The 26,227-nt window shown below is 38.9% G+C and overlaps 1 protein-coding gene across 10 annotated transcripts in view; it reads left to right on the top strand.

Moving 5' to 3' along the window:
- Positions 1 to 26,227, top strand: part of tjp1b (tight junction protein 1b) — a 66,588-nt gene that overhangs the window by 2,931 nt on the left and 37,430 nt on the right. For 6 of the 10 annotated variants that reach the window (XM_030136958.1, XM_030136948.1, XM_030136952.1 and 3 more), the window contains exon 3: positions 15,874 to 16,015. In XM_030136958.1, coding sequence (XP_029992818.1) covers positions 15,874 to 16,015 — 142 coding nt within the window. Of the gene's footprint in view, positions 1 to 1,337; positions 1,485 to 8,343; positions 8,873 to 15,873; positions 16,016 to 26,227 lie in introns of those variants that run through there. The other 4 variants (XM_030136959.1, XM_030136954.1, XM_030136953.1 and 1 more) reach the window with 2 other exon arrangements.

Here is a 26,227-nt window from a genome sequence, read left to right as displayed (position 1 = left end):
CCAGATGAGGATGTTCATAGTATATTCAGAAATAAAATAAGGCTCCGGGGAAATCCATCAGAAAGTTAAAAATCCGGTGTTCATGTGGCTATTATGTTATCTCATCAAAAAAATAAAGGCTTTTTAACTTTTAACCCATAAAGACCTAGAGCTACTTTTGTCCCAATTCCCAAAAGAGTTTTCCTTCTATATTTACCCTTTATATGTAATTTATCACCATGTATTGTAATAGTATCCTCTTTATTTTGCCTTTTTCTTGTAAAAATCAAATTTCCTATATTTAATTCACTGATCATGCAGGCGTTAATAAAAGCTCAAATTAAAGTTGAGGGATAATATGCTAGAAGTCAAGAAAACTGAAGAAAAAGTGACTTTTTCAGCAAAGATATCATTAACTGAACATAAAAACAAGTGTGTCCATCCACTGTCCTTTGTCAAACTCCATGAGTTTTACTGGTGAATCAGTGTTGTAGAAGATGATGGTGTTTACACAGTAACTACGGAGCCTTTGAACGTCCAAATGGGTCATATCTGATGACCATGAAAAGATGACAAACTGTATTTTACACTAATTATTGACATGTATTGATAGGATTAATGGTTCAGAACTATTAAATATGTTATATCATTAAATCACCCATTTGTCTTTTATTGTACAAACATTGAATAAAAGTTGCTGATGTTGATGTTAGCTCCCTTTAACGTTTCTCTAAAATCCAGTTTTTGCTCATATAACATGTTAGTTTCTAACAAATACCACCATGTGTTTTTCTGTTATTTATGAAATTCACTGTTCATGCATTTATTGCTCTCCTGCAGTTTTTTTAAGCACCGTGTCCACTCTCTTTTTGATTTTAAGAAATAATCCTGCACGAGTAAAGTCTTTTCCAACAAAGCAATCATGCCTAAAAAATAATTTACCTCGCAAATAATTAAATGACAGAAAAGATGCTGAGCTGTATGTGTGCATGGAAGAGCAAAGGGAGCAGACCGGTGCACCAGTGCAGAGTTATGTGAAGGCTTTTGTCACTGTGTGTCAGGCGCTGTGGATGCGTCATGACTGAATGATGGTGTCTCTGCATGTGTGTGTGTGTGCGTGTGTGTGTGTGTCTGTGTGTGTGTGTGTGTAGACCCCAGGAGAGTACCCTTGGCCGTGCTAACACAGCAGGAGGAGGGAAAAAGGCAGGGAACATTTGACAGTGTATAGATGTGTGTGTGTATCTGACGTAGCGATCGGGGGGCGGGGGGGCCTGAAGTGACAGGACAGACAAGCTGATATGCTCTCTAGACCGTTAAGGAGGCCTCTTTAATGTATGACAGCTAAGTCAGCATGGAGACAGCTATCCCAGTGGTCTGGCCCTGAGCACTGACACACACGCAGACACACACACAGACAGGCTGACAGAAACACACAACACAGCAGCAAACACAGCCAGAATAGTCACAGAGCTTCCACAGGAGATGCAGTACGAGTACAAGGCGATGTAAGTCCTCTTGAAATTTTGATTCAGAGTCATATTAGTCTCTTGAGTGTAGCTGTGTGTAATGATGCTTCTTTGACTTCTCTCACAAAATGCTGATTGCGTTAGGAAGTGCAGGACTTAGAGATGTTGTTTTTGTTTATCCTTGTGACCCTGCTGGTGTATTACCTGTTCATACAGACTGTTCCCAGGTCAAGGTTGACTCCATGTATGGTGATAAAAACTGCGTAATCTTTTGTTTATTCACTCTGAAGAGAAGTAGGACATAAACTGCCTTAAGTCATGGATGCTTGGCTTCAAAATGTGTGTGCCAGCATGTGTCCCTGTATGACAGTGAAGCATGTCTGCAGCCGTGCTTGTTATAAACATGGAATCACCCTGGGAATATCTTCTACATGGTGAATTGCACCTTGGCAGGAAAGTCGTGTGATTTTACTTCTCTGCGCTGCACACTTTTAGTAATCCACAGGAAGAAGCAGATTGATTGTCAGCTCTGCAGGTTCAAAGAGACACTATGTTTATTAGTTGGGCTTCTCGTGTCCGCCTCTGGTCAGTATCCTGCTGAGTACGAGTGAACATGAAGCATTTAATCACATCTCTAGGCTTCTGCCTTAAAGGGCAAAAAAGTGCATCACTGTAAGAAGAGTGTGGAAATGGATGTGGAGCTGACTGTATATCCACAGGGCTGTGGTATTTTTTAAAATGACATTAAACCCCAGCAGAGATACACAGATCAGATCTCTCAGTCTTAACTTAAAGGTCCAGTGTGTAAGATTTAGCAGGACTTAGTAGGATCTCATTGAAAATGACGACTGATGTGTTGTTATCAGATTACAATGAGCTGTTTATACAGAAGGAACATGTTGCCTCCAAAGAGTGTGCCATGTTGCACTGCTATGTTTCCACAGTACCTCAAAATGGACATTTTTTTCTTTTCTTTTCTTTTCTTTTCTTTTCTTTTCTTTTCTTTTCTTTTCTTTTCTTTTCTTTTCTTTTCTTTTCTTTTTTAATTTAATGGTTAGTGGCATCCAGTGTTAAGGTGCATTACCATCTCCTACTATTTTTGAGCTAATAGAAAAAAAATCCAAACTATCATTTTCCAAGAAAGTTGTATATTTTCATATAATTACATCCAAGAAAAACAAGAGACCCACAGTATTCTACCCAAAATGTCATGTATTAAAGTTTGCTATTCATTCAAACATCATTTCAATCAGTAAAATGTTCCTTTGAGCTTCTCTCAAATTAAAAAACATCATGTGCACCTTCATCATTTTTGCACAATGTTAAACATGAATGAAATAAATGTCCATCGCATCAGAAATAATTTCCATTAACTTTCTTTATATTTACAATTATCACCTTATATTATAATAATCAAACCTTTCAATGTCTCCTTAATTAAAACAGACAAACCAAACACTCTAATGAGGGCCTTCAGTGTTTTCCATGCGTCTTATGGTCATTGTAGGGGATTGTGAGGCGAGGCTGCAATCTGCAACTTCACCACCAGATGCCACTATATATCACACACCTGCAAAGATTCTTGAACGTGCCAATGACACCCTCGTGAATACATATTTGCAGGATAAATGCAGGACGTTTCCCCTCAGACAATGTGTGCATTTATCACCCAGATGTGTTTTGACATCTGGCCTTATATGCACAGTACATGTGAGGCTGCGGGTATGATGTAAGTCACCGTGGCTTCATCCATAAGTGGAGAAAATGAGATGCTGGCAGGTTGAGGAGGAGGTGGAGGAGGAGGAGAGGGGAGATTAGCTGGAGCTGTGAGGTTATGCTTCTCTGTGCTGATGACTCACCTCACAGCACATAGAGAGAAAGCACTGCGACAGCGCTGAGGTGTGAGTGTGTGTGTGTGCGCCTTTCATTACTCTTGTTCTTCTTGGTGCAGTGCATTCATGTGAAGAGGACTTTCTCTGTGAACTTCTCCTCTTTGTTTGCTGCAAAAGTAATAAATCACAGTGTTACAGCGGTAGTGGTTCTTAGGGCTTTCGTCCAGGTTTGTCTCCTCTGGGAGCAGCCTCCGAGTCCTACAAACCAGCTTTGATTTTGCTGTTCAGAATAAAGTGGACGAGAGAGTCTAAGGACACAAGAAAGAAGGGCAGCCCTGTCTGTCCTATTTAGTGGCTGAAAAAAAAAAAAAAAGTGCTTTAGTGTGTTATTAGTACACACATGTGCCTGTGTGTGAGCGCACTAGTATAAATGTGCAGCACACAATAAAAGATGTTAGCAGTGGGTTCTCATGTGAGAAGGGTAATGATGGGGCAGGCTGCACTGAGCCATTACTGTGGAGATGCAGGGGTGGGATGCCAATGTGAAATCAAAGTGCTGCAGTGAAGTGTGCATGGGTATGCAGTGGGCCTCAGACTGCAGCACATCCACTGACCCACTGCTGTCTCAATGCTTCCCCACTGACACACTGGTTCCCATAAGCACTCTGTGATGTGTGTGTGTGATGGAGAGAGAAGGTGTGTGTGTCCGCAGCAGTTTACCCATTCACTAATGACCGCTGTGTCTTACATGCCTGATAATGATGATCCATAGTGTCTGTTTAATCAGGGTAGTTACCTGAATGGCGTCCGAGTCAATGAGAGGTGACAGAGTGCATTGCTGGTAGTTTTGTTGGAGCGTAGACGCACTCTGATGATTTCATTAATGGTGTATTAGTTGAGTGTTGACTGGATTCAAGAGGCTACTAACAGGAAGCACTGACATCACCGCCAGTGCAGCCAAGACTCAGTGTGTGATCATCCTTTAAACACACAGCCAGCTTCCATATGATGCCATAGAGCCTGCGCATTACACCAGAATACTATGGAAATGCTTTCCTATAGATACAAAGTGTTTATTTTGTGCTGTATTAAACCAGATGAAAGTGTAATGAGATTAAAATCTTAAAACAGGGACAAAGGGACAAACCTCGCCACAGCTATCAATGAAGTCAACACATGAACACATGAATGAATACTCTATCTGCTTGTATGCAATGGAAAAAATGATGATTCATGAATGATTCCAGTGTAAATGCAGAAGCAGACACACTACGATGATATTTTCTAAATTCCTGAAAATAAAATTAAATGATCCCCAAAGTAACACACTGACAATTTCAGGTCCTTCTTTAAAGAGGGGAGAGTGGATCTAAAAACTCAAAATTTACAAAGAGCAAGAAAATACAAAAAAAATACGAATATATTGTTTTTGACTTTTCCACTCAACAATTTAATCCTCACTGATCTGCAGATCTGATGTGAGTACTGTGTTTCGTCCTCCTTATGCATCATGCAATCTAAAATAATAGATTTATGTATTTCACTCACAGTAAATTCATTTCCATCCATGTTCATGTTTCTCAATCAAAAGATAAATAGGTAGCCTAAAAACACATTTACTGATGATAAATACAGAAACTGGTTGTGTGTATGTGTAAATCTTACATTTTTAGAAGGTACTGATGTTATTAGAGCTGTACACCATCTGATTCTCACTTGCCTGATTAATGTTTGACTAATAAATATGAATCATATTATACTAAGTGTAATCAAGATCCATTTGAAAATATGTATTGAGTGATGATATATTGTTATAACAAGGCACTGAGGCTTTGTTTGTAATGTATAATTATGTATGGATAATTGAGTAATTATGTCTGTTCAGTCAAAAAGCTACAAAAATATAAATATTTCAAACTGGTTGCTTTGTCCAAGCAGAAACTTAAAAGCCACTGAGAATCTTTGGGATGTGCTGGAGAAGACTGAACACATGCAGTCACCAACTCTCCCATCATCAGTACAAGATCGTGGCAAAAAATGAGTGCAATTCTGGACTGAAATTAATATTGTGACATTACTTAAGCATTGTGTGGCATGGAAAAAATGCTATGATGAATGTATCTGGTAATGAAAGGCAGTCCAACAATATAAGAATAAAATAAATAAAATGAAAAGCAGCATGTGGTCATATTCAGATTTGCTCAAAAATAATGTAGACAAGTATATTAAGAGTGGACTTTTAAAAATGGACCATTTTTTAATTTTAGTCATCACACAGACTGAGCCTAAGGTACTGCATGAAGGAATATTTGGACATATGAGCACTGGATGAATTTAGGTTCCTCTAAATGCCCTGAAGGCTTTTCTGCTTCCACTCACCCAGAAGTAACAATCTGGCAACTGCAAAAAGGGTCTGTTTTAAATTTCACTAAAAGCCTGATGTTCACTCTGCATTGCTTTATGTTGCCTCTAAAGCATGAAGTATATGAGAGAAATGCCCAGATTTATTGATTTTAACCTCCTTTTATACTCCATTTGATCTCATGTTGCGGTTGATATACATTTTAATGTTCCAATTGATATCATTTTAGCCAAAAAGATGCCCACACATTCAGTGCAGTAGATTAACATAACACATGTATATCTTCTATCGAGCAGTGCCATGAGTGCATACATTTTTAGCAGCATCAGCCTCAGAGGGATTTGCTCCCCTGACACTGTCAGTGTTAGCGTCGTGCTCTGCCCGTTTAACTAGATGGTGGATGGTTTCTGTAGGACATAACAGTGGCTCAAGTTCATTTTCTTTGTGTCTCTGCCTGATTTTTCCTAATTAACCAGATTATCCCTTCATCACATAATGCTTTTATCAGCCACTTTGGTGCTATTGTTTTCCTTACAGCAGATAAATATAAAATCCTCAGTGTCCATTTATCCAGCCTCCCTCAGATCTCATCCCGTCATTCATCATCATTAAGTCAGTCTGGTCTGGTGAGAGTGAAAAGTGCACTTCTCTACTCAGGTAAGAAGGTGGTTCTCCTCTGTAAGACTTCAAAGTCTAGACTAATCGACTTACTCTGAAGCTTAGAAAGGCACCAGTGTGTCAGTCTATTGACTGAAAAACAACCCACGCCAGCCTCTATTTGCTGCTAATGACAGGTGGTGTGGGCACAGTCCACTGACACAGAGCAGCTGTGAACTGCACCTCCATCACTTTAAGTCCCTGCAGGAAAACAGAGAAACCATATATTCTCTGTCACAGTCAATCAAAAGTGTTTGCTTTTAACATTAAATGATTTCTGCAGTAAAATGTACCCAAGGAAGTTTCAATAATTACATCACAATAATTAAAATGCAGCATCACCTGAACTTTGGACATATTTTAGATTGAGACACTCATTTCTCATCATTACACAAAGCTCAAAAAGCAGAAATAACTCCAAAAAAAGAGGTAATTCCTAAAAAATTCAGATGTGGTGTAAAATAACCTCCAACTAGGAACAATAAGAAAAGGTTTCAGAAACCCAAATTCCAACACCTGCACCATTAGTTGAGCAAAAGAACAAGAAAATGGTGTAGGTGGAATAAGCAGCATGTGTTTTTCCCATTCACATATTAGATATGAGCTGATGGTCTTTTAACTATTATCATCCTTGCCAACTCATGTCTAACGTAAGTTCAATATATCATGTTACACTCTATAAGTTTCTCATTTTACGTTTATGTACAGTCCAAATTTTAGCAACATAATGCACAAACAGAAGTACAGCTCAGGTCTTTGACAAATGTTGCACATTTTCAGGAAATGTTTAACCCAAATACAATATTCTTTCTTAAGGATAATGGGGGGTGTTTTTTTGCTGCAGTGAGGTAGTAATGTGTCTGTGTGTCCTGTAGTATTTGACATTGTCCTTTTAGTGTACCCAGTTGTGTTTTTTTTAATACTGCTTCCCCCTGGCTTTCCCTCACAGTGCAAATACATGGAGGTTATTTTTCATCTTATAATATGTTTAACTGATCGTCTGATTGTGTTATAGTCCATTATGCCTGATCTGTGTCATCTGGGTCAAACTTTATACTGTTAAGAGAATACGGTCTATTGATATGTGATATAAAAATGAGTAAGTTGTTGTTACATAAAGAAAAACCACAACACACAGCCTTATAGTTTTAGTGTAGTTTGTGTGAGCTGCTGTAGGTGAAAATAAAAATAAGGTTCCTTTTTTTTTTTTTTTTTTAATGGTTTTCTGTCCTGTCTACAAGGACATGAGGGACGTACTCTTTAGTAAAACGTCCTCCACTTATGTTGATTTCTTTTGGCTGGATGATTCTGAGAACCAGCCTCAGGGAGGAAACGTGGCAGAATTTATTTTTCACTTTTTAGAGATGGGAGCAGAAATAATCAAGAGCTATAAAATAAGGTTGTTTTTTTTATTTTGAAACTGTTCCAACCATTTCATGCATGATTTTATGTGTTGAGCCATGAGGACTGTGCAAGAGGAGACAACGTAAAAGAATCAAACCGGGCACATTTAACATCCATTCATGAAAACACTGCATTTTATGTGCAAAACTAGACTTTTTATTTGATCCACCAAATAAACTAGTTTCTCACATTTTACAGCGGATGACATTTACTTTAATGAACCACCAGTTGTATTCTGTTTCCATAAAATCATCATGAACCCAAAATGAAATGCCAAAGGTCAGAGCCAGGTCAGATATGCTACTCTTGTCCATATCTGCTTTGGCGCACGAATATGTGATTTATTTCCCAGCTATAATTAACTGCTAATTGTAGGACACGGTAGTACAAAAAAAAATGAAGGGGATCAGAGTGATAATAGAGCCTCTGTAAATCATTACTGCTGCCAGAAAGTGTTGCGTAATGCAAAGACGCACGACTTTTGTAAATAAGCTACAAGTAATTAAAGACAAACTTCAGATGCTACAACTGAGCATCTCTAAATGAATCAGTCCCCTGCCCCCCTCCTCCTCTCTCCTCTCCATCCTCCTCCTCCTCCTCCTCCTCCTCCTCCTCCTCCTCCTCCCCTCCCTCCAGTCGCTCCCCTCTGACTACACTGTACACACACTCTCTCCCCTACCTCACACACACGGACGCCTGGACGCTGCAGCGTTTTTTAAGAGAGTGTTTTCAGCCCTGGATAGGAGGCAGGAAGGCAGGAGGAAGGAGATAATGTGCAAATCCTGACCGTATTAAAAAAAAACACCCAACCAAATCCTAATCGAATGGATCGGCGATCTGTTTGCGAGCGCTAAAACACGGTCAGAGTGTCATTGCAGACATGGGTCGCAGCGGTACGGCACCTTTCGCTCAGCTCCTTGGGGAGTGTTTTCACTGTCAGTCCTTCAGCGCTGGAAATGGCGTTGTGATGCTGAGCATGGAAGACGCAGCGGAGGCGGATGCCAGGGAATAAAGAAATATATGATCACCTGTGCTTTTCTTTGGGTTGGATTTTTAGTAGCGGTGGACAGTACCATGGTGAATTACCAGAAATACATTACTGTTATGCAGCTGGCTCTGGGGGTGACCGCCTCCAACAAAGAACATTGTCTTCCACCCAGGAAGCGTATGTGGTGAGTATGAATCTTGGTGCGGATGATAATGATGATGATGATGATGATGATGATGATGTGATGCAGGTTGGGAGAAAAGGAAAAGGCTGAGCTGTCGCCTCCCACATCTCGTCAAATAATCAGAGGGTCACGGAGCCACGGTGCGCCCGTTCAGACTCCAAAATGACATAATATTCCTTTCGGCCACTGCAGTCTGCACCATGTTGCAACCATCACAAACCTACCGTGGTCGATACAACCCAGTGTAAGGCAACTACTCCGCATGCTGGGAGTTTGTGCGTGCGTGCGTGCGTGGGTGCGTGTGCAAGTCCACTGGCTCTATGTCCTTCCTCTTCATCAGTTTGTAAAGTCGTAGGATGATGTCATTGACTCATTGTTTCTTTGCCTCCAACTTCACGTGCTTCCCTCCATGTATCTGGCCTACACTGCACTGCTGCTGTCAGTGGAGATCTCATCACCCAGCTAACCATGTGCCTCCTCAAACCTCCCTAACTGCTTTGTTGGAACTAATTAATAAAATGCAAAAGCATGAAACATGGTCTCCTCCTGTTTTTATTTCCTGTGCTGCAGCCAGGCCTCTGTACATCTCTCATATCCATGTCTATTAAACATTTTCTACCCATACTCTGCTCTCAGCATGTATCTGTGTCTTGTCTCTCCACCTTTTTATTGTCCTCATTGTTCTCGTGTGCTACAGTTTGTTGCAGTGACCATCTCTTTTTCCTCCTGCGGCCTTGTTCATTTGTTTACTTTAAGACAGTCTTCCTTTCATTCCTTTTCCTTGATGCAAGCACATTCCCTGCAAAGCTGCAACGTGTGTGACATAGTATCCCTAATTACAGCCGGATTACCATCTTGTTTGAAAGCAAAGACGGTTAATTAGGAGTCAATAGGCTCAATGGCACTCTGATAGCAAGTGTCTTCCACAAACTCACGATGTAGAGCACGGTGTGGATCATTTCCCCCGTAATGCTGCTACACTGGCATGTCTCCAAGGTGTGAGAGGCTTAACTATGATCATTAAAGCCAACTAAAGCATTTCTGTGACAAAACATTAATACTGTAAATCTCTGAGCATCATATTGTTTTAGGGAAGATTGTCTTCATCAGAGAAGGTTTAGACACACACACCCTGAAATGAATATCCAGATTGTGTAGAACACTGTGTTCTGTTGTCGCTATCTAAAATTCGAAGGTGTATTTTTCTTACATAATCAAACATTTCAATCAAACATCATCAGTCCTCTCTGTAAACTCAGTAGAGTTATGTCACTGAAGTCAAAGTGCTGCTGTAACCTCATCAGGGGTCAGAAGACTATCTCACACAGCGTTTTATCTCCTGGTCGCTTTGGCTAATCATATTCCAGAGTCGTCCTCTTATTATTCTAATTGTTCCCCCCAGGAGAAGATAAGGGATTTCACCGAGACACAAGCAGCCTTTTATGCTTCTTATGTTATTGTTGTTTTGATGTCATGATACTTACATTTGCATATTTAAGTAGATTTTCGGAGCTTCTTGTCCCATCCACAGCAGCGCACTGATATAAAAGGCTAAAGTAGTTATATAACTCTTTGAGCAAGCTGTGACCTTGTTAAATTGAATATTTTGCAGCTAGAGTGAAGATCAAGAGTCCCAACTATGGTCACATACACTTAATAAGCATTAGAGCCATGATACACTTGTAGTTAAAGTTCATTCTTTGTAGAATGTCACATAAACCACCATCGTATCAATTATTATGATTTAAGCTTTTTAAATGCATTCCATGTGTTTCTTTTACATTGTCATGTTATAAACCAACTTGCAGATTCTTATAACTTCCCTGGTTGCATCAAATGTGATTTTATTTTTGTCAAAGTGACACCAACAATATGCTGGTAATGTGTTCAGTGTAAAACAGTGTTCCCGCAAATTGCATCACCATGTTACATTAGCGAAAATGACAGATGACATTTACTTTGATAGATTAGCTGTTAATTTCCTATTGGGTATCCTATTGTTGAAAGAAATTACTGCCTGGAAGATAGAAAAAGCTCAAAATTTACAAGAAACCATTCCATCGTGTATGAGAAATTTTCAATAATCTAACACACATATTTATTCATTAAATGTCTCCTCCTGCTCATTTTCAGTGCTGGGGTGTGTTGTTTAGTGTAAAATTCCACTCCACAAAGAAGGATAAGGGAGTAAATTTCACAAACACACATGCACACAGTTATTTAGATCATTTAAAGGTTTTATGAAAGGTGTAGTCCACTAGCAGCTGTCTATTACATCCTTTGACCTTGATGTTATCGTAAAAACGCAACATAGTGACTTTATATAAAGTGTATTAGACTCATCTTTTTTAAGAAACATCACCAATAAACATCAGAGATAAAAAACAAAGACAACCAATATATTTAGATTCATTTATCAACAATAATTGTACTCTTAGTTCTAAAATACCTTCCTTGTGACTAAACCTGACATTTACTTTTTTTCCAGAATGGGTGTGAATTGGATATTTATTTTACTTCCTTCTTGGTCATTGAAGGACAAAACTATCTGCCAGTAATGAATGTGATGTAAAGCATTCTTTGTGACAAATAAATATCATAACCTTGTCACCAAAAAAGGTGAATTAGTAGCACATCTGGACACTTCCTGAATATTAAACTAACGTATTATTTTCTTAAATCCATTACAAACAATGATATCACAGTATGAAGTACAAACTGGTCATCTGTTCACTGTAACATTTTTTCTTTTTTTTTTTTTTTTATAACATTTTATTATTTGTTCTTTGGATATCATTAGGTGAGGATTTGTCTCTTATCTCTCCTCTGTCGAGACTGGTTTAACCTTTTTCCACAAATGATATTGATATCTTGATTAAAGTGACCTTTTGGATCAATACTGCTCCATACTCATTAACATTCTGCCCATATTCAGAAATGAAACAAATATGATAACATACTAGGCATATAGGAGTTGAAATTATTATATATTTGATTATGTGTACGGGGTGCTGCCAGCTTTCTGTCTAGTTTCAAATGATAACTGATAAATCCTGCTCTTTCATTGACTGTGTTAAACTTATGCTGTCACCTATTTAAGCCACCAATTTAAGGATTTGCATATTTCTGTTGTTTATAAATACATTTTGCTCATACAGCAGGTATAACTGAAAGATAAACCCCTAAAACCTACCAAAAAAAGCATTCACCACATTCGACTTAGAGAAAAGGTCAATGAGATCATTTAAGGTAGCTTTTTACATAATTGAAACATTAATTCTGCTCCATTCATGGTCAGAGCTGCTTCCTGTTCTGCTGATCTCACAGCGTGTGGCGGTGAGATTACGCGCCACTCTGCCTGACTACTTACAGCCAGCAGAGACAAGATGCCCTGTACATCAAATTCCCCCAAAATTAGAGGAGGCACAGCGCATCTCCGCTCGCCTTTGATAGAGACTGAATGCAGCCGCTCTCTAAATTAGGATTAGTCTTTGCAAACAGATGTTCTTCTTGCCTGCAGTCTTAAAAACCCACTCCCTCTGCACACAGCCGAAGATTAGCATTAACCTGACTTAATGAACTTTACACTCTGTTGCAAGCCTGCCGGGATAACACAACAAGTCTGCTACGTTTATGCAATGCATCTCATTTTTAAGCTCAACCTTTTACTTTTGAATTTGTCTCAGATTGCAAGTATGACTGTGTGTATTTGTGAGTGGTATTATTGTGTCTGTGTGTGTGTATGTGTGTTAGCACTAGATACCAGTCTGGATTGCTCTCCTTGTTAAGTGTTATATTAGCAGTGGCCAAGATGGGCGGAATGAAGCGTAACATTGCCTATTGACCTGCTGATTAAGCAGAAGCCATTATTGCTCGAACTAATCGTACCTGATAGCTCCTTGAGACAGACAAAGAGAGAGGGAACGAAGGGACGGCATAAAGTCCTGCATCTGATTAATGTGTGTGTGTGTGTCTCCGGTCCTTTCTTTATAATAGCATCAGGCATCTGTTTGACCTTATCTCTGAACTACACTATCACACTCGGCATTGGTTGGTGCAGGCCATCAGGGGTCTTAGCATTGATCTTCTTCCATTTTCTGTTGAAGTGGATTGTTCTTTGTTTATAGAGCCTGCACAAGGTCCAAGACTCCAATACAGTCATCAATTCAGGGTCAAGGCGACAGCTACTATATTATAAACCCTCCACACATTAAGCACCTGACCTGTTTTCTAAAACCAAACAGCAAATAAATGGAGCTGCAGCTGTTATTTAACTCATTACTGTTACTCGCTGCTGTGCTAAAGTGTTTTTTCTAAATTATTCCTCTGTATTGCAGTATTTGTGTGTTTTACATTTTGCAGCTTGACATCTGTTTTCCCTTAAACAGATGTCATACTCTATGAGTCTGTTTCATGAAAACTGCAAAGCTAAATGTTCTTTTGACTTCTCACATCCTTAGGAATATTCCTGGCATCGCACACCAATTATATAATTTCTGTAAATATGACACAGTATGATGCTGACTTTAATCTCACAGTTTTACACAATATATTCCATCAAGTGAAAGTCATTACACCTGCATATTTCAGAGACAAGAATTCATCATAGAGTCAATGTGAATTCATTGACTGTACGCTATATCTGAGTCGGCACTGTTGCTGGCACTATGTTACATTTGCCTTCATGGCCTGAAGTGTTTTGGCTGAAATCCATTTCAGAATCAACATCCAAGAAATGAGGCTCTGAATGCGCAGGGCTGCACCGGGCCTGCGATACAGTCCAAGCAGCTTTTCTCATTAGTCATGTTTGCTGTATTGTTTATGAGAACAATCTGAGGTCGCCTGTAATTGACTGCACACATACTGTATTGTCGAATGCTTTTACCTTGCATTTCCAGTCAGTAAGCACCTTACTCTGCTTCAGGCTACTATTGAATTAATGCAGAGAGAAAGTGGAAGGTGATGTTCTCTTCCCCCATCTTTGTTCATTGCTTTCTCTCATAATTTCCCCTGCTGAGTCTCCAAACCTCAGGAGCTCTTCTGGGCCTGCTGCTGAGCACGCTAATGGATATCTACTGTCTCTGAGCCGCACTGTGTAGACAGGATTTTAACTCATTGAATATTGCTTTAGGTAAATCCTCATTAAAGATGGCTGTCCTCCATGACACTAAGAAAAAGGACCGGGGTGGTCTGGAAAGAGAAGAGAAGAGAAGAGAAGAGAAGAGAAGAGAAGAGAAGAGAAGAGAAGAGAAGAGAAGAGAAGAGAAGAGAAGAGAAGAGAAGAGAAGAGAAGAGAAGAGAAGAGAAGAGAAGAGAATTAGTAATAGGACCACCTTGCTCCATTCTGTTTCTGTGCTGTACATTCATGGGAAACAGCCTTTTCTGCACTAAATTAAGCAACAAGGAACAGAAACACCCTGAAGCAGGTTGACAGGTCTAAAAACTAAAGCAGGAGACATACTGTCGGTGTTGGGGAGTAACGACTTACATGTAAAAGTGTTATGTAATTATGTCATGCACCTCCAGAAGGACACTCAGAGAGCACACATCTCAACAAAGGCCAAAACAATCCACTGTTGTTCTCATCACACAATAATAAGCTACAAAACAAACCACAGATAACGACCTGGTTTCCTTATTTTATTGTCAGTCGATGCAGCTGGAAATGACACATCATTATGAACAGTTACTATTCCAGGTTCTAAGTCACCCTGGGGTCTCCAGTATTAAAGAACTTGGAAGACAATTATTGCCTTCGAAATCTTTTACGGATCAAGGGGTTCGGTTTGGGCTGATTCCCTCTGATTTCCACCAAGTGTCATGAACACTGTAGTCGCAGAGAAAAGGGTGTAATTAAATCTATCGCAGTGAGTAGGGGTTGGCAAACAAACTCTCATTATATATTATGCATTTGTTGTATTAACTGCTTGTATGTTTTTTTGTCGTCATCTCTCTGCTTAATGAGCTGAGGAAAATTTCCCACTCAGGAACTTCCTATTCTATTCTATTCTATTCTATTCTATTCTATTCTATTCTATTCTATTCTATTGTGTTTTATGCTTGCAATTTTTTGGTGGGTGTCATTTAAAATCAAAATACCTTTATCTTAATTCAGGTTGTACCGAATGTGTTGAATAATGTTAAGTCACTGTGAGGTTTACACTGTCTGAATTTAATGTGTCAAATCCAAAAACTGGCATTACTTTGATTAAGTAATAAAATAGTTATATTTTATATTATTATATACTGTTTCCCATAAAGTTGGAATAAAATATTTTACACCTTCACATGAAATGATTGTGACGTGATTTATTCTTGATAGATACAGTGTAACTGGTTTCATTGGACTCAGTATGTGATCATTACACCTGGTCAAAGGTGGTTACAGATGTGAATAAATAGGAATAAAAAGAAGAATGTGTTTGAAAAAAAAAATATTCCAACTTTATCACTGTATTATTCCAAATTTCTGCTTTATTCGTACCCTCAGGGATGGTTAATTTTGTGGCCAACACAGATCATTACACAGCAATTAAGCAACAAACATGGAAAACACAAAGGAACAAACAAGATGAGGTTTTTAACATGGCCCACAAGTGTTCCTTAAGTATGTCATTTGTGAAGGGTAAAACATGTCTAGAGTATTGATGATAGGTCAGCCAAGTGTGCCTCCTCACCATCATCATGACCCAGCTACAGTCTGGCTGTCGTGGCCCACAGAGTTACACAGACCCTCACCGTTTGAAGCTGCAGTAGTTCCTGTGCTTGGGCCAGCTCCCCTACAGGGCCTGTGTGACATTAAATCCAATTATAGATTTCCTTAAATGCCATTTTATCCAGCGGGGGAGTTTGGCCTTTTGAAAAGCACAAACGTGACCACAGTATTCCCTCTCATCCTCTGTGTCGGCCTGTGCTGCTGTGTTACAACCATACTACTGTAGATGTGCACTAACATGACTTGATGTATTCTTGTTTTTCTTTGTCCTCTATGCTGACTTCAGGATACATCCTAGCCCGACCGCCGGCTCCGTCACAGCAGCCTCCTCAGCGAGTACCGCTCAGGGCAAGCCATCACTCCGTCGCATCAAGGGCCGCATTCATAGGAGCAAGAGCCTGGACAGCATTGATCTGCTTGACTCAAATGTGAGTAAACGGACTCTAATGTAAACACATCTATTAATGAGCTGCTCCACCCAACCACAAAGGCCATTGAGTATCACCAAGAGGAAACAAATCATTAAACAGATATTAAAGGCTTAAAGCATGACAACGCTGATAGAAAACATCTGTGTATTTGACAGATTCTGTATTTAACACACAAACCACTAACTGAATTATGTAAACGCCCTGCCATTCACAATTACAACTTTAAGTTCCTTATATTATAATAATCTTATACATAAAAAGCATGTTCCAATTCCTACTGATGATTCATTTTATGTAAATATTATAATTGTATGACAGGAAATAATGCTGTGAGGCTAACGATATGTACATAAAATACAAGGAACTGTATATAACAAAAACAGAAATTTCAACAGGTAGCCATCGGGATACAGTTACATATTTAAAGAAATTACTTAAATTTACATTATTTGTATGGAATCTTTAATGGCATTTTTATTTCCTTTCTGTTTGTCACACATTTCTCATAGTGTGAAAACAGAGAAAGTTCAAACTATACCTCCTCTACAGCCATTATTATTTTAGAACTAAACATGAAAACAAAATATTCTAATTCAAACAGTAAATATCCAGTTTTGTTTTCATCCTTGTTTGCTGGTTTTTGACCTAATTTAATGTTATGAGTTTAAGGGAAAAATTGGGTCTCCATCCTTTTTACTACTTATACACTGTTGTATATATTACTGTACTCTCTACGCTGTTGCTAAGTCTACGTTTTTGTACATCCAAAGACTCTTATATTGGTTGGTATTTATTTTGAAATTGCTCTTTGGGTTATTTCTATTTAATCTTTGTACATGCACATGGAAAATAAAAGCAGTACTGTCTGTGCTCTCAGGGAGGAGCTGAAACTGGCAAAAAAAACAAAAAAAAAAAAACAAAACAAAAAAAACCCTATCTACTGAAGTCAGTAAATGCATCGTTCCTGTTTTTAACTTCATTTCCTGTCATTCAGTGTGGTACTGCGCTTCCGGTCAACCGAGCAATGCAATTATAAGGCTATTGTGTGTCAAAATGACCAATATCTCCCAAAATATTGGTCCTATGAACTTGCCGAGATATTTAATGTTGAGATGGAACTATTCCTCAACTGTAGGTACCATATTGACCAGTTCAAAACATCTTAATTCCTCAGAACTGTGCAGATACACACACACACACACACACACACACACACACACACACACACACACACACACACACTTATACACAGATGCTCTGAGACCTTCTAGTATTATGATATAGATATGTCAGAGTCTGATGCACAGCACCAGTTAAGGTCAGTTAAGGTCATTCATGCCTTCATTTTCTGGGAAAAACATAAAGGCAACAGAATTGAAATTATTTACATGATAAAATAAACAGCTCTTTCTACAAGACCTTACGATGTTATTGAGAAGAACCAAAAAATTTAAGTTTAGAAATGAGGACAAACTCCCCTTTAAATGCTGAGAAACCTCAGACAAAAGCAGGCTCAGGGTGGGCAGCCATCTGCTTCGGACAGTTGGGGTGAGCGGAAAGTGGAGAGAGAAAAGAAGAGCACCAAGAAACAACAGACAAGAAAACATGTATCAGGTTTGTGGAGCCAGCATGAGAAAAACACAACTCTGGAGTCAAAGATACCTGCAGAAAAGGACAAGGAGAAAGAGGACAGAGAGGAAAAAGCACAAATTACAGGAGAGAGACGACGCAAAGTTAATGACATGCAATCGCAGCATATTAATGCATGGAGAGTGAAAGAGAGGAGAGGTGCTCAGTGCATCATGGGAGGTCTCGCAGCAGTCTAGGCTTGTAGCAGCAGAACAAAAGAATGATTCAGGGTCACCTGAGCTGGCCCGAACTATGAGATTTATCATAACGGAAAGTTTAATTTCAGAAGTAGTCTCTAAAATAGGACCAGGTTCAATAGGCCATAGATGAAGAAATAAATATTCTAGTTGTGGATATCGCAAGAAAACCAGCGCTCTCATGATGATATAGAACTATGAGGTGCTAAAGATGTGATGGAGCTCCTTCGTGAAGGGCTTAAGATGAAGGATCTTACATTCTATTTTCAAAGAGAAGCTAAAACAACATAAATACTGTATGATCTCTCTTCTACTTGTCAGTTCCTCCTGCTGCAGTATTTCAGATTAACTGGAGTCAATGTTCATGTTAATCTTTCTGCATCACTTTGAGACAGGATGTTTCTAATTTTGGAAACTTTAGACCACTGCTAATACTGCAAGGACCATCAGTATAAGAGCTTCAACTCAAGCTGTACTTTGACTGCTTCTCTTAAAACTACTGCAGGTTTCTTATGTTCCTGTGCATCATAAAACGCACTTTAACATGAGCAGATATGTGGGCATTTTACATGACCATTAATACACTGTAACTGCTAACAGCTATACCGTCTACAGAAAAGGACTGAATGAATATGGTCATGTGTTTCATTCATTAATCTATGACAGTGGTTCCCAAGCTTTTTTGGCTCGTGACCCCATTTTAACCTCACAAATTTCTGGTGATCTTAGACATTCAAAACAGAGACATTTTTTTTGCTAAAATTTATATGTTTTGATCATATAATAGTTGCAAATAAACATTAATTTTAGAAGACATTTAGGCTATATAATGTATATAATGCACCTTTTTGGTGTCCGCTTCTCAGTTTCTCTTGGAGATGTCTTAGTGGGGCCAGACAGGTGAAGAAATCTTTCCGTTCTCTGTTCGGTCCGGTTTTCTGACTGCGACTGTGTCCAGGCAGATAGAAGCGTACGCACATGGTCACATGATCAGGTCAATCAAGATATGCCCTCTCAGATATTATATCCTGCATTTTATGTGAGCTTTGATTTTTATTAGGAAAAGTGTGTGGTGTTTTAATTATAATGAAATATATATTGAATAATTCAGAAATATTTTTATTAGCAATTTTTTTTTATCAGTTACTTGAAATTCCAGGCAACCCCATGTGGGGACGCGACCCCAAGGTTGAAAAATACTGATCTAAGACAAACCCTCATTTCCATCTACAACCACCTCAAGTAGAACTTGCTGAATTGAATGATCTATTTAATTATTATTGTTTATAAACCTTTTGGATATGAAACATGAAATATAGTGACTTACAAAATAAGTGTTTAAGACTCAAGCTTTGAGAATGTGTTCACATATCGATGGCCAGAATACAAAACCTCCTATCTGAAAAAATCACTTTTTTCAGGAAACAAAAAAAATGTTTAGTTTTATTATAGTATGGTCTTTGTTAAAGATATCCGAGGATATTCTACTGTTCTCAGACTCTCTTTGTATATTATGTGTTAACAATATCATCCTTGTTCTCACCATTTAATGTGAAAACTCAAAATCTAAAAATTTGCAGATAGGAGGTTTTGTTTTTTGGCCATCGATATGAAAGAAAGAAAGAAAGAAAGAAAGAAAGAAAGAAAGAAAGAAAGAAAGAAAGAAAGAAAGAAAGAAAGAAAGACAAGTGCCTTAGGGCAGGGCCTAAACTTCTGAAAATGCTCTTAAATGCTTGAAGTGAAACGTGTGTTTCTTGTCTTAATAGTCACTTTAAATCATTGTGAAACACATTTGATGGGTGTTTTTCAAGTCATAAGGTGTAATAACTCACAAAGAAGAGTGTTAGAGGTTTGATCTGCATAAATCAAAGCAGACAGAGTGGTAATATGCGTACCTTGTTGTTTCCAGACAGAGCAGTAGTCTGCTGGAGGGCCTCAGCCTCGGGGGAATTCTAGTGTGTTGACAGCTACAGTATGACCTGACTGTGAATTTAGCTGAAACGCTCCATCTCATTAAAGGATACCACAAAACCACTTGGCAACTTGAATTATTGATACATATAAATATTGGTCAGCAAAACCACATAAGCTTTTGGGAACAGGTTTCAAACCTCTAAGACACATGTATCAAAACTGTCCAGCTGCATCTGCTGATTTACAACTAGAACCAAAAGTGGATTATAAAAATATGAAGTGCATCTTAGGAGTTTTTCCTTTTTACTCCCTGAAACTAAATTCTCTCATCTGAATAGCTGCTGTGTTTTTTCACTTTAAATATATTCAGAATGCTTTCAGCTATTGTCTACAGCTGATTTACATAAAAAAGACTGTGAAAATATTACAAAACAGAATTTGTCAGTGTCTGAGAAATAAAAGATGTTAAAAGTAGTTACAAAATTCATTTTCCATGTAGTGAACCTGACACTGCTGTTGGAGGTGGATACAGATTAGTGATGGCCTTGATTTCGAGCCGTGAACGGCCAACATAAGCCTTCATCTGAATGGAAGCGAAAGTGTATTGGCATTACATTCTCATATGTTCTCAGAGAGTGTCTTACCCACCGTGGTCATTTGTCTTTATGGTCTGCCACTCAGAGGACTCTTCAAATGGCTCAAGAGGCCACTATCTCACCAAAGACTGAGATCTCAGCTAAAGGCTTCTGGCCTTTCCACGGTATATTTCTTTTGTACAGGCTGTGTGCACTAGAGGAAAACTTGCTGACTTGCCCAAACTCAAATGCAGCTGATGGAAGTAACGGTCCGCCTTACAGTGAGTGATGAGACTGCAGGATGCTGAGCTGAGGAGCCGTCTCCATTGCATCCCACTAAAATGTCACAACAGACACAACACTACTGCTGAGGTGTCGGACGATCTGCTAACAAAACTCTCCTCTGATTGGCTATCTCAAAACAAAAGTGAAGATATTAATCAACTGGGTGTATGAATTTAGGTCCATAACTATCATTGCCCATCAGAGCAGAGCTAAATAATCAATAGTAGTTAAGACTTTGTTTATATCGATTGCTTCTTTTGATTGCTTTTCTCTCTTGATAGTCAAGGGAGGACTTTGGCCTCTGGCCCACTCCCGCTGTCATTTGTGTTGGCAAGCGGCACACTTGTTCACAGAAAGCTTGAATCAGATTTTAGTGCTAAGGCTGCAGAAAGCACAACAGAGATGGAGAGAGGGGAAACTACAGTCTTTTATGCACTCGATGCCTTTTGTGTAAAGCAGGAGTTATTTTTCTGCATTCATCAACAACACCTTGTCCCATTTTGAAACAGCTTCGTTTACAATACTTCCTCCTGCTCTGGGGAGGTGCATTAGTCCATATGTTCTTGAGTAACACACAGAATCTTATTTTGTTTATTATTTATACCATCAGCCTCTGGATTCCTACAGATGTTTGTTCTTATGATATGATAACTTCAGTGTCTCTCACCGTCCTGATGATTTGCCTTCTTTTTCAGGGTGATTTTTCTTTTTTTTTTTTTTTGAACCAGTTTTCAGATCATTCTGAATGTGTGGCTTATTTTTATGTACTATTTCATCATGACCGAGGCAAAAAACACACCGTTCTGTGTTGTAGCTCTGCAGTGTGGATGCTAAACTCCAGTTGCTGTGTTTGGAAAACAGTTCATGTGCCTTGATTTTGGGAAATATCTGTTTTTCATGCAGCATTTTTCCTGCTCTCTCAGCTTTTTCACAAAATGTTAAAGGATTGTTTGCTGCAGAGGCTATATCCAGGTGAGTTGCAAGGAAACTACTAGTGTATCAGCAGGAGCAGATGCAACTGAGGCAAGATGAAAAGTGCAATTAAATTAATTACTCCTTAACAGATCAGGATCAGTCACCAGCTGAGCTTGAGCTTTGCCTTGGTCAAAGTCTTAATCTCTTATTAGTTCTGCTTGCCCCATTCCACTCTTTAAAACCATCCTTGGCTGCAGTCTCCCATGGACAGAGGCACTCCCCCCTAACCACCACCAAAAAAAGCCCAAGCTAAGCATTTATTCGCTGCTCAGTCTTCGGAAAGTGCTGCAGATGCATTTACGGAGAGAGCAACTGCAGCTGAATTAACCAATCTGCATATTCAGGGGCCCGTTAGAGGGAGATTGCTCCCGTGTGATGAAAGCGTGGAGGTGCATGAGGGTGGGAGTGGAGGCCTAGACCTGAGTGAGACACACTATATGAAAAAAAACAAGAGAGGGAGGTGTTGAGCGCCGAGGGTGGGCATGGGAGATTTATCATGACTAACACTGTAGGAGGCCTTATTGGAAGGAGGGGAAGGGGAGACATTGTGATTGGAGCAGCAGCTGATTTTCTGTAGGTGAGATAGTCTATTATGTAAGAGCAGAGTCAAATGGATAAATTACATTGTCCTGTAGGCGAGGAGCGCTGGTGGGTGGGTGAAGGTGATGGGGTGGGGGGTCTCTGTGTGACATCGAGGTGGAGCCGAACACGAATGCCTGCGTGTGAAGGTTGCGTGTGAAATCCCACAGGCTGTGTGGAGGGATGGCAGATGTTAGGTATGTTTCTGGAGGCCGTGACTCAGGAGCAAGGCCTGCTTATGTGTCCTCTGATGAGACATATGGCATGTCACTGTAGGCACTCTGCACTGTGTGGATCTATTATATCGCACATCTTGTAGCAATATGTTGACATTAAGGTGTCTGCTGCGGCACTTTATCATATTTTCCCCATGTGTTTCTGAAAACAAAGACGTAAATAATGCAAAATTGATTTTACATTGGATTTTACAATAATCTGTATTAGTATTTTTAAAACTAATTTGAAAATATGCTTCTCCGGTTCTGATGAAGCCACCTTTCATTCTGTCTACAGTCACTTTGTGATCTTGAACAACATAACAATTACAGCACAATTTAATTGGTTACACATCACAAATATGCATTTTTCAACAGTGAAATGAGCAAAGAAGTTTTATTTTTAGTTATTTTCTATAATTCCTTCAGTTCAATGTGAAACTTGACCATGAATATCATTGAAATGTCAATGAAGCAAACAAGGTTTTCTAAAATTTGACATCCCGTTCATTTTTACCACAAATTGGTCAAATTTCCATATATCTGCATTGATCTACTTAGTTACTACAAATGAGTATCAGCACCAGCCATGAAAAAAAAATTACTAATATGATTGTGTTGGAGGTTGTGTAGTTTATTTTGCATCTATTCAACAAAAATCCTAACAGGATAAAAGCTCATTCATTCTTTAGAGGTTGCAGTGTATAGATAATAAACGGCACAGTCCTTGGATGTCAGAGATTTGAAGAAAATGACTTGCGCTTCTGAATTGTTTTTATGGTTGTGCTTGCATCCCTCATCTACAACAAATCATTTCAGGAGAGGAGACTCAAACCCACATAAATCCCAACAACTCTATTGACTTTCCCTCATGATTTATGACAGGAGGACAGACCTGGACAGTAAGCACCATCAGCCGCTGAGGATTAGTGAAAATGTAGCTCTAAACCAACATCTCATGCAACGCTTTCCATTTTCTAAAAGTGCATCCAAATCTATTTGTGCCACAGTAACAGCCTCTTGTTAAAATTTTGGCTTATTTTGAGTGAGCTCTTGATGATCAGATGTTTCTCTTCACCCATTTGAGCAACTGAATGGGGGGTCAGGTGAAGGACAAGCAGCAGGATGATGTAATATTTGTAGAAATCAAGATGGTGGCCCTGGTGTGGAAGTCAGGCATGAAGAATGACACACTGGAAAGGTTTTCTTAAGACAACTTAATCAATCACAAGGCTTAATGCTCAAGGTTGTGGACGCTCCAGGGATTACATTGTCTGTTGATTGATTATCATGAAATGAACACATACTGTTTTTCTAAAGGTGACATTTTTTGGAGCTGGAATGAGATTTTACAGCAAATATACTCTGTCTTTGCTTGTATTTATCAGCTGCTGTCAAATACCATAATGTGAGATAATATTCTTTAATGGACTCCTACCCTTCAACATTATTCGAGGAGTTAAAGACTAATGTCGTTGAACAAATATGAATTATTCATTTACAAAAGCAATGATGTCATTTTCAGGGATGTTTGATGCTCATTTCATTTACTTGTTTAATCATACAACAAGCACTGGGATCTATATAGATACCATGAAATTAACACAAAATAAGATGTAACTATATACATAGCACTCAACTAAAATGATGTGCAATTTGAAAAACAAAACAAAACAGGAATTTAATAAGGTTTGTTTTAAGGAAATGAGTCAAATTTATTTTTACCAATTGAATCTTGTGAAGCATGATTTTTCATTCATAAAGTAATTGTGTTTAAACAAATTGCATCTAAATTTGTCTTAATAAGATATTCCAGCCAGATTTAACCAGTGGGAGACACTATGTCAAAATTTCAGCAATATGTGCCGAAACTGTCATTTTTCTGGTACTTTTAGTTACATTTTTCAGTTACAGGACAATTTTGTTACATTTACGAATATAAAATAAAGCAAAAGCTAAAGCCGTATTCCCACAAGTTTTATTTTCTACATTATACTAAATATAATTTGTTTGAAAATGAGTGAAAGAAGATAGTGTGTGCTCATTTTGTGCAAACTGGAGTTTGCTTCTGTTGTGTAAATAGTGTGTTTGTGTGTAAGTGGCGTGTGTGTTTGTTTCATGCTGTGTTGCTGGACATGTAGGTTGTGTGTTGATGCCCAGGGAGGCACCATATGCTGTTTAGACTTAGGAGCATCCCATCACGGCTGGCCCGTGGGTGAACAACCCCAACTCCTTTTTGTGTCTCCCTCCATTAATTCAGGCGTGCATCATCAGCCAGCAGGGTTGAAATCACGCAGAACCACTCTTCCTCATTTTTTTTTCACACCACCATAAATTATTCTCCCCACAGTTTTTCCCCTTTGCAAGGCTTGACACAGTCTGACTTGATGCAGATAAATATCGTTCAGCTGGAGCCCTGCAGAGGGCAGAGTTTTACTACTTAAATGTGCAGGAACATCCATGTTTGCATAGCTCATAATAGAAAAAGAGAGGTTGGATGTGCAGTTGGTATATTGGGTTTAGCTGAACCTTTAGCTTTGGAGCATGGTTATAGAGGTGTTTTTTTGTTTATCTAGCAAAGTTTTATTCTTAGAAGCAGCAGGGCAGTGAAGCCAAAGGAAGGGGAAGTGTAGAATGAGGTCTAATGATGCTTGTGTGGTTGGTGATGCCAAGAAGGCAAACATACACTTAAGCCCTCCACTCTTCTGATGGATTGCACAGAGCGCAACCATGCACTGTTTGCTCCACTAAAAAAACAGGTTGAATTTTCTTCCTTATTGGTTTCATCAATGAGTCAACCTGTAGTTGTGATAAAATTAATTTCCAGTTGAACCAAGTAGCTTTGGAGATTTATAGTATTGTCTGGCTTCTTTCCGCAGTGCGGTAAATTACCCCTGGGTGATTTTTCTCTCTTTTTCCTCCTGTCTCTGTTACCACCATCACCTGCCCTCCACAATACCCCTCGGCCTGGTCCAAAGGGAGCACCTGATCCCACACCACCGAGGCCCCTAATTGCTTTAGTCTCATCCTGAGTGAGGTTACTCTCCTGGGAAAAAAAAAACATGAACGGAGTACCCTGTTTGAATCCAAACTCATTTAAAAGCCTATTTGATGGATGATAAAAAAAAAAAAATACAAATAAAAAACACAGTCACTTCATTAATTATTTAACCACAAGTTCACAACACAGGTCAAACAGATTGGAAGGTGACGTCACTGAGTGTGTTCAGGTAATTCATATTTTGTGATTTTGAAAAATATGGAAGAGGTTAGATAAGCAGTTAATTAACATGGATCATTAACCTGCTTTGATCATCTGCAGCTGTCTGTAAAGTTAGAATTGAACCGATCAGGATTCTGCTGCTTTAAAACGCTTTATTCCCCAAAAGAATTCAGCTTCATGTTTGACTCTACACTCTACATTCAACTCACCAGTTTCCTGCTACCTGTCTGTCATACAAACATCCACATTAACTGATTGGAATTGTCCATCTTTATTAACATTTGTGCTCCCCTCCTGGGATAAATATACTTAGGTGATTGCTTCTTTCCTAGTGTACATGATGCTGTAGTTTGATCCAGAGAGGATTTAAATGTTGGTGGCCTGCACTGACAGCACGCCTTTTGTCACATGATCTGCAAGCTGTGGCTGTGAGGTCTTTTCATGTCACCTGATATGTCTGAGTTCTCAGCTGTTGGTGGGGAAAATGACATGGAGATTAGAGGTTCATTTGGGGAATCTTGAAAAAGATGTATTTCCTCCCTGAACATGGGTTCTGATTTTCGCTTTGAAATGTATGAATCAGTAAATCCAGATTTATGCTTTGTCAATCACATCCT

Source organism: Sphaeramia orbicularis, chromosome 6, assembly GCF_902148855.1.
Source record: "Sphaeramia orbicularis chromosome 6, fSphaOr1.1, whole genome shotgun sequence".
In the NCBI taxonomy this organism is placed as follows: Eukaryota; Metazoa; Chordata; class Actinopteri; order Kurtiformes; family Apogonidae; genus Sphaeramia; species Sphaeramia orbicularis.
This window is presented reverse-complemented; position numbering and strand designations above follow the sequence as displayed.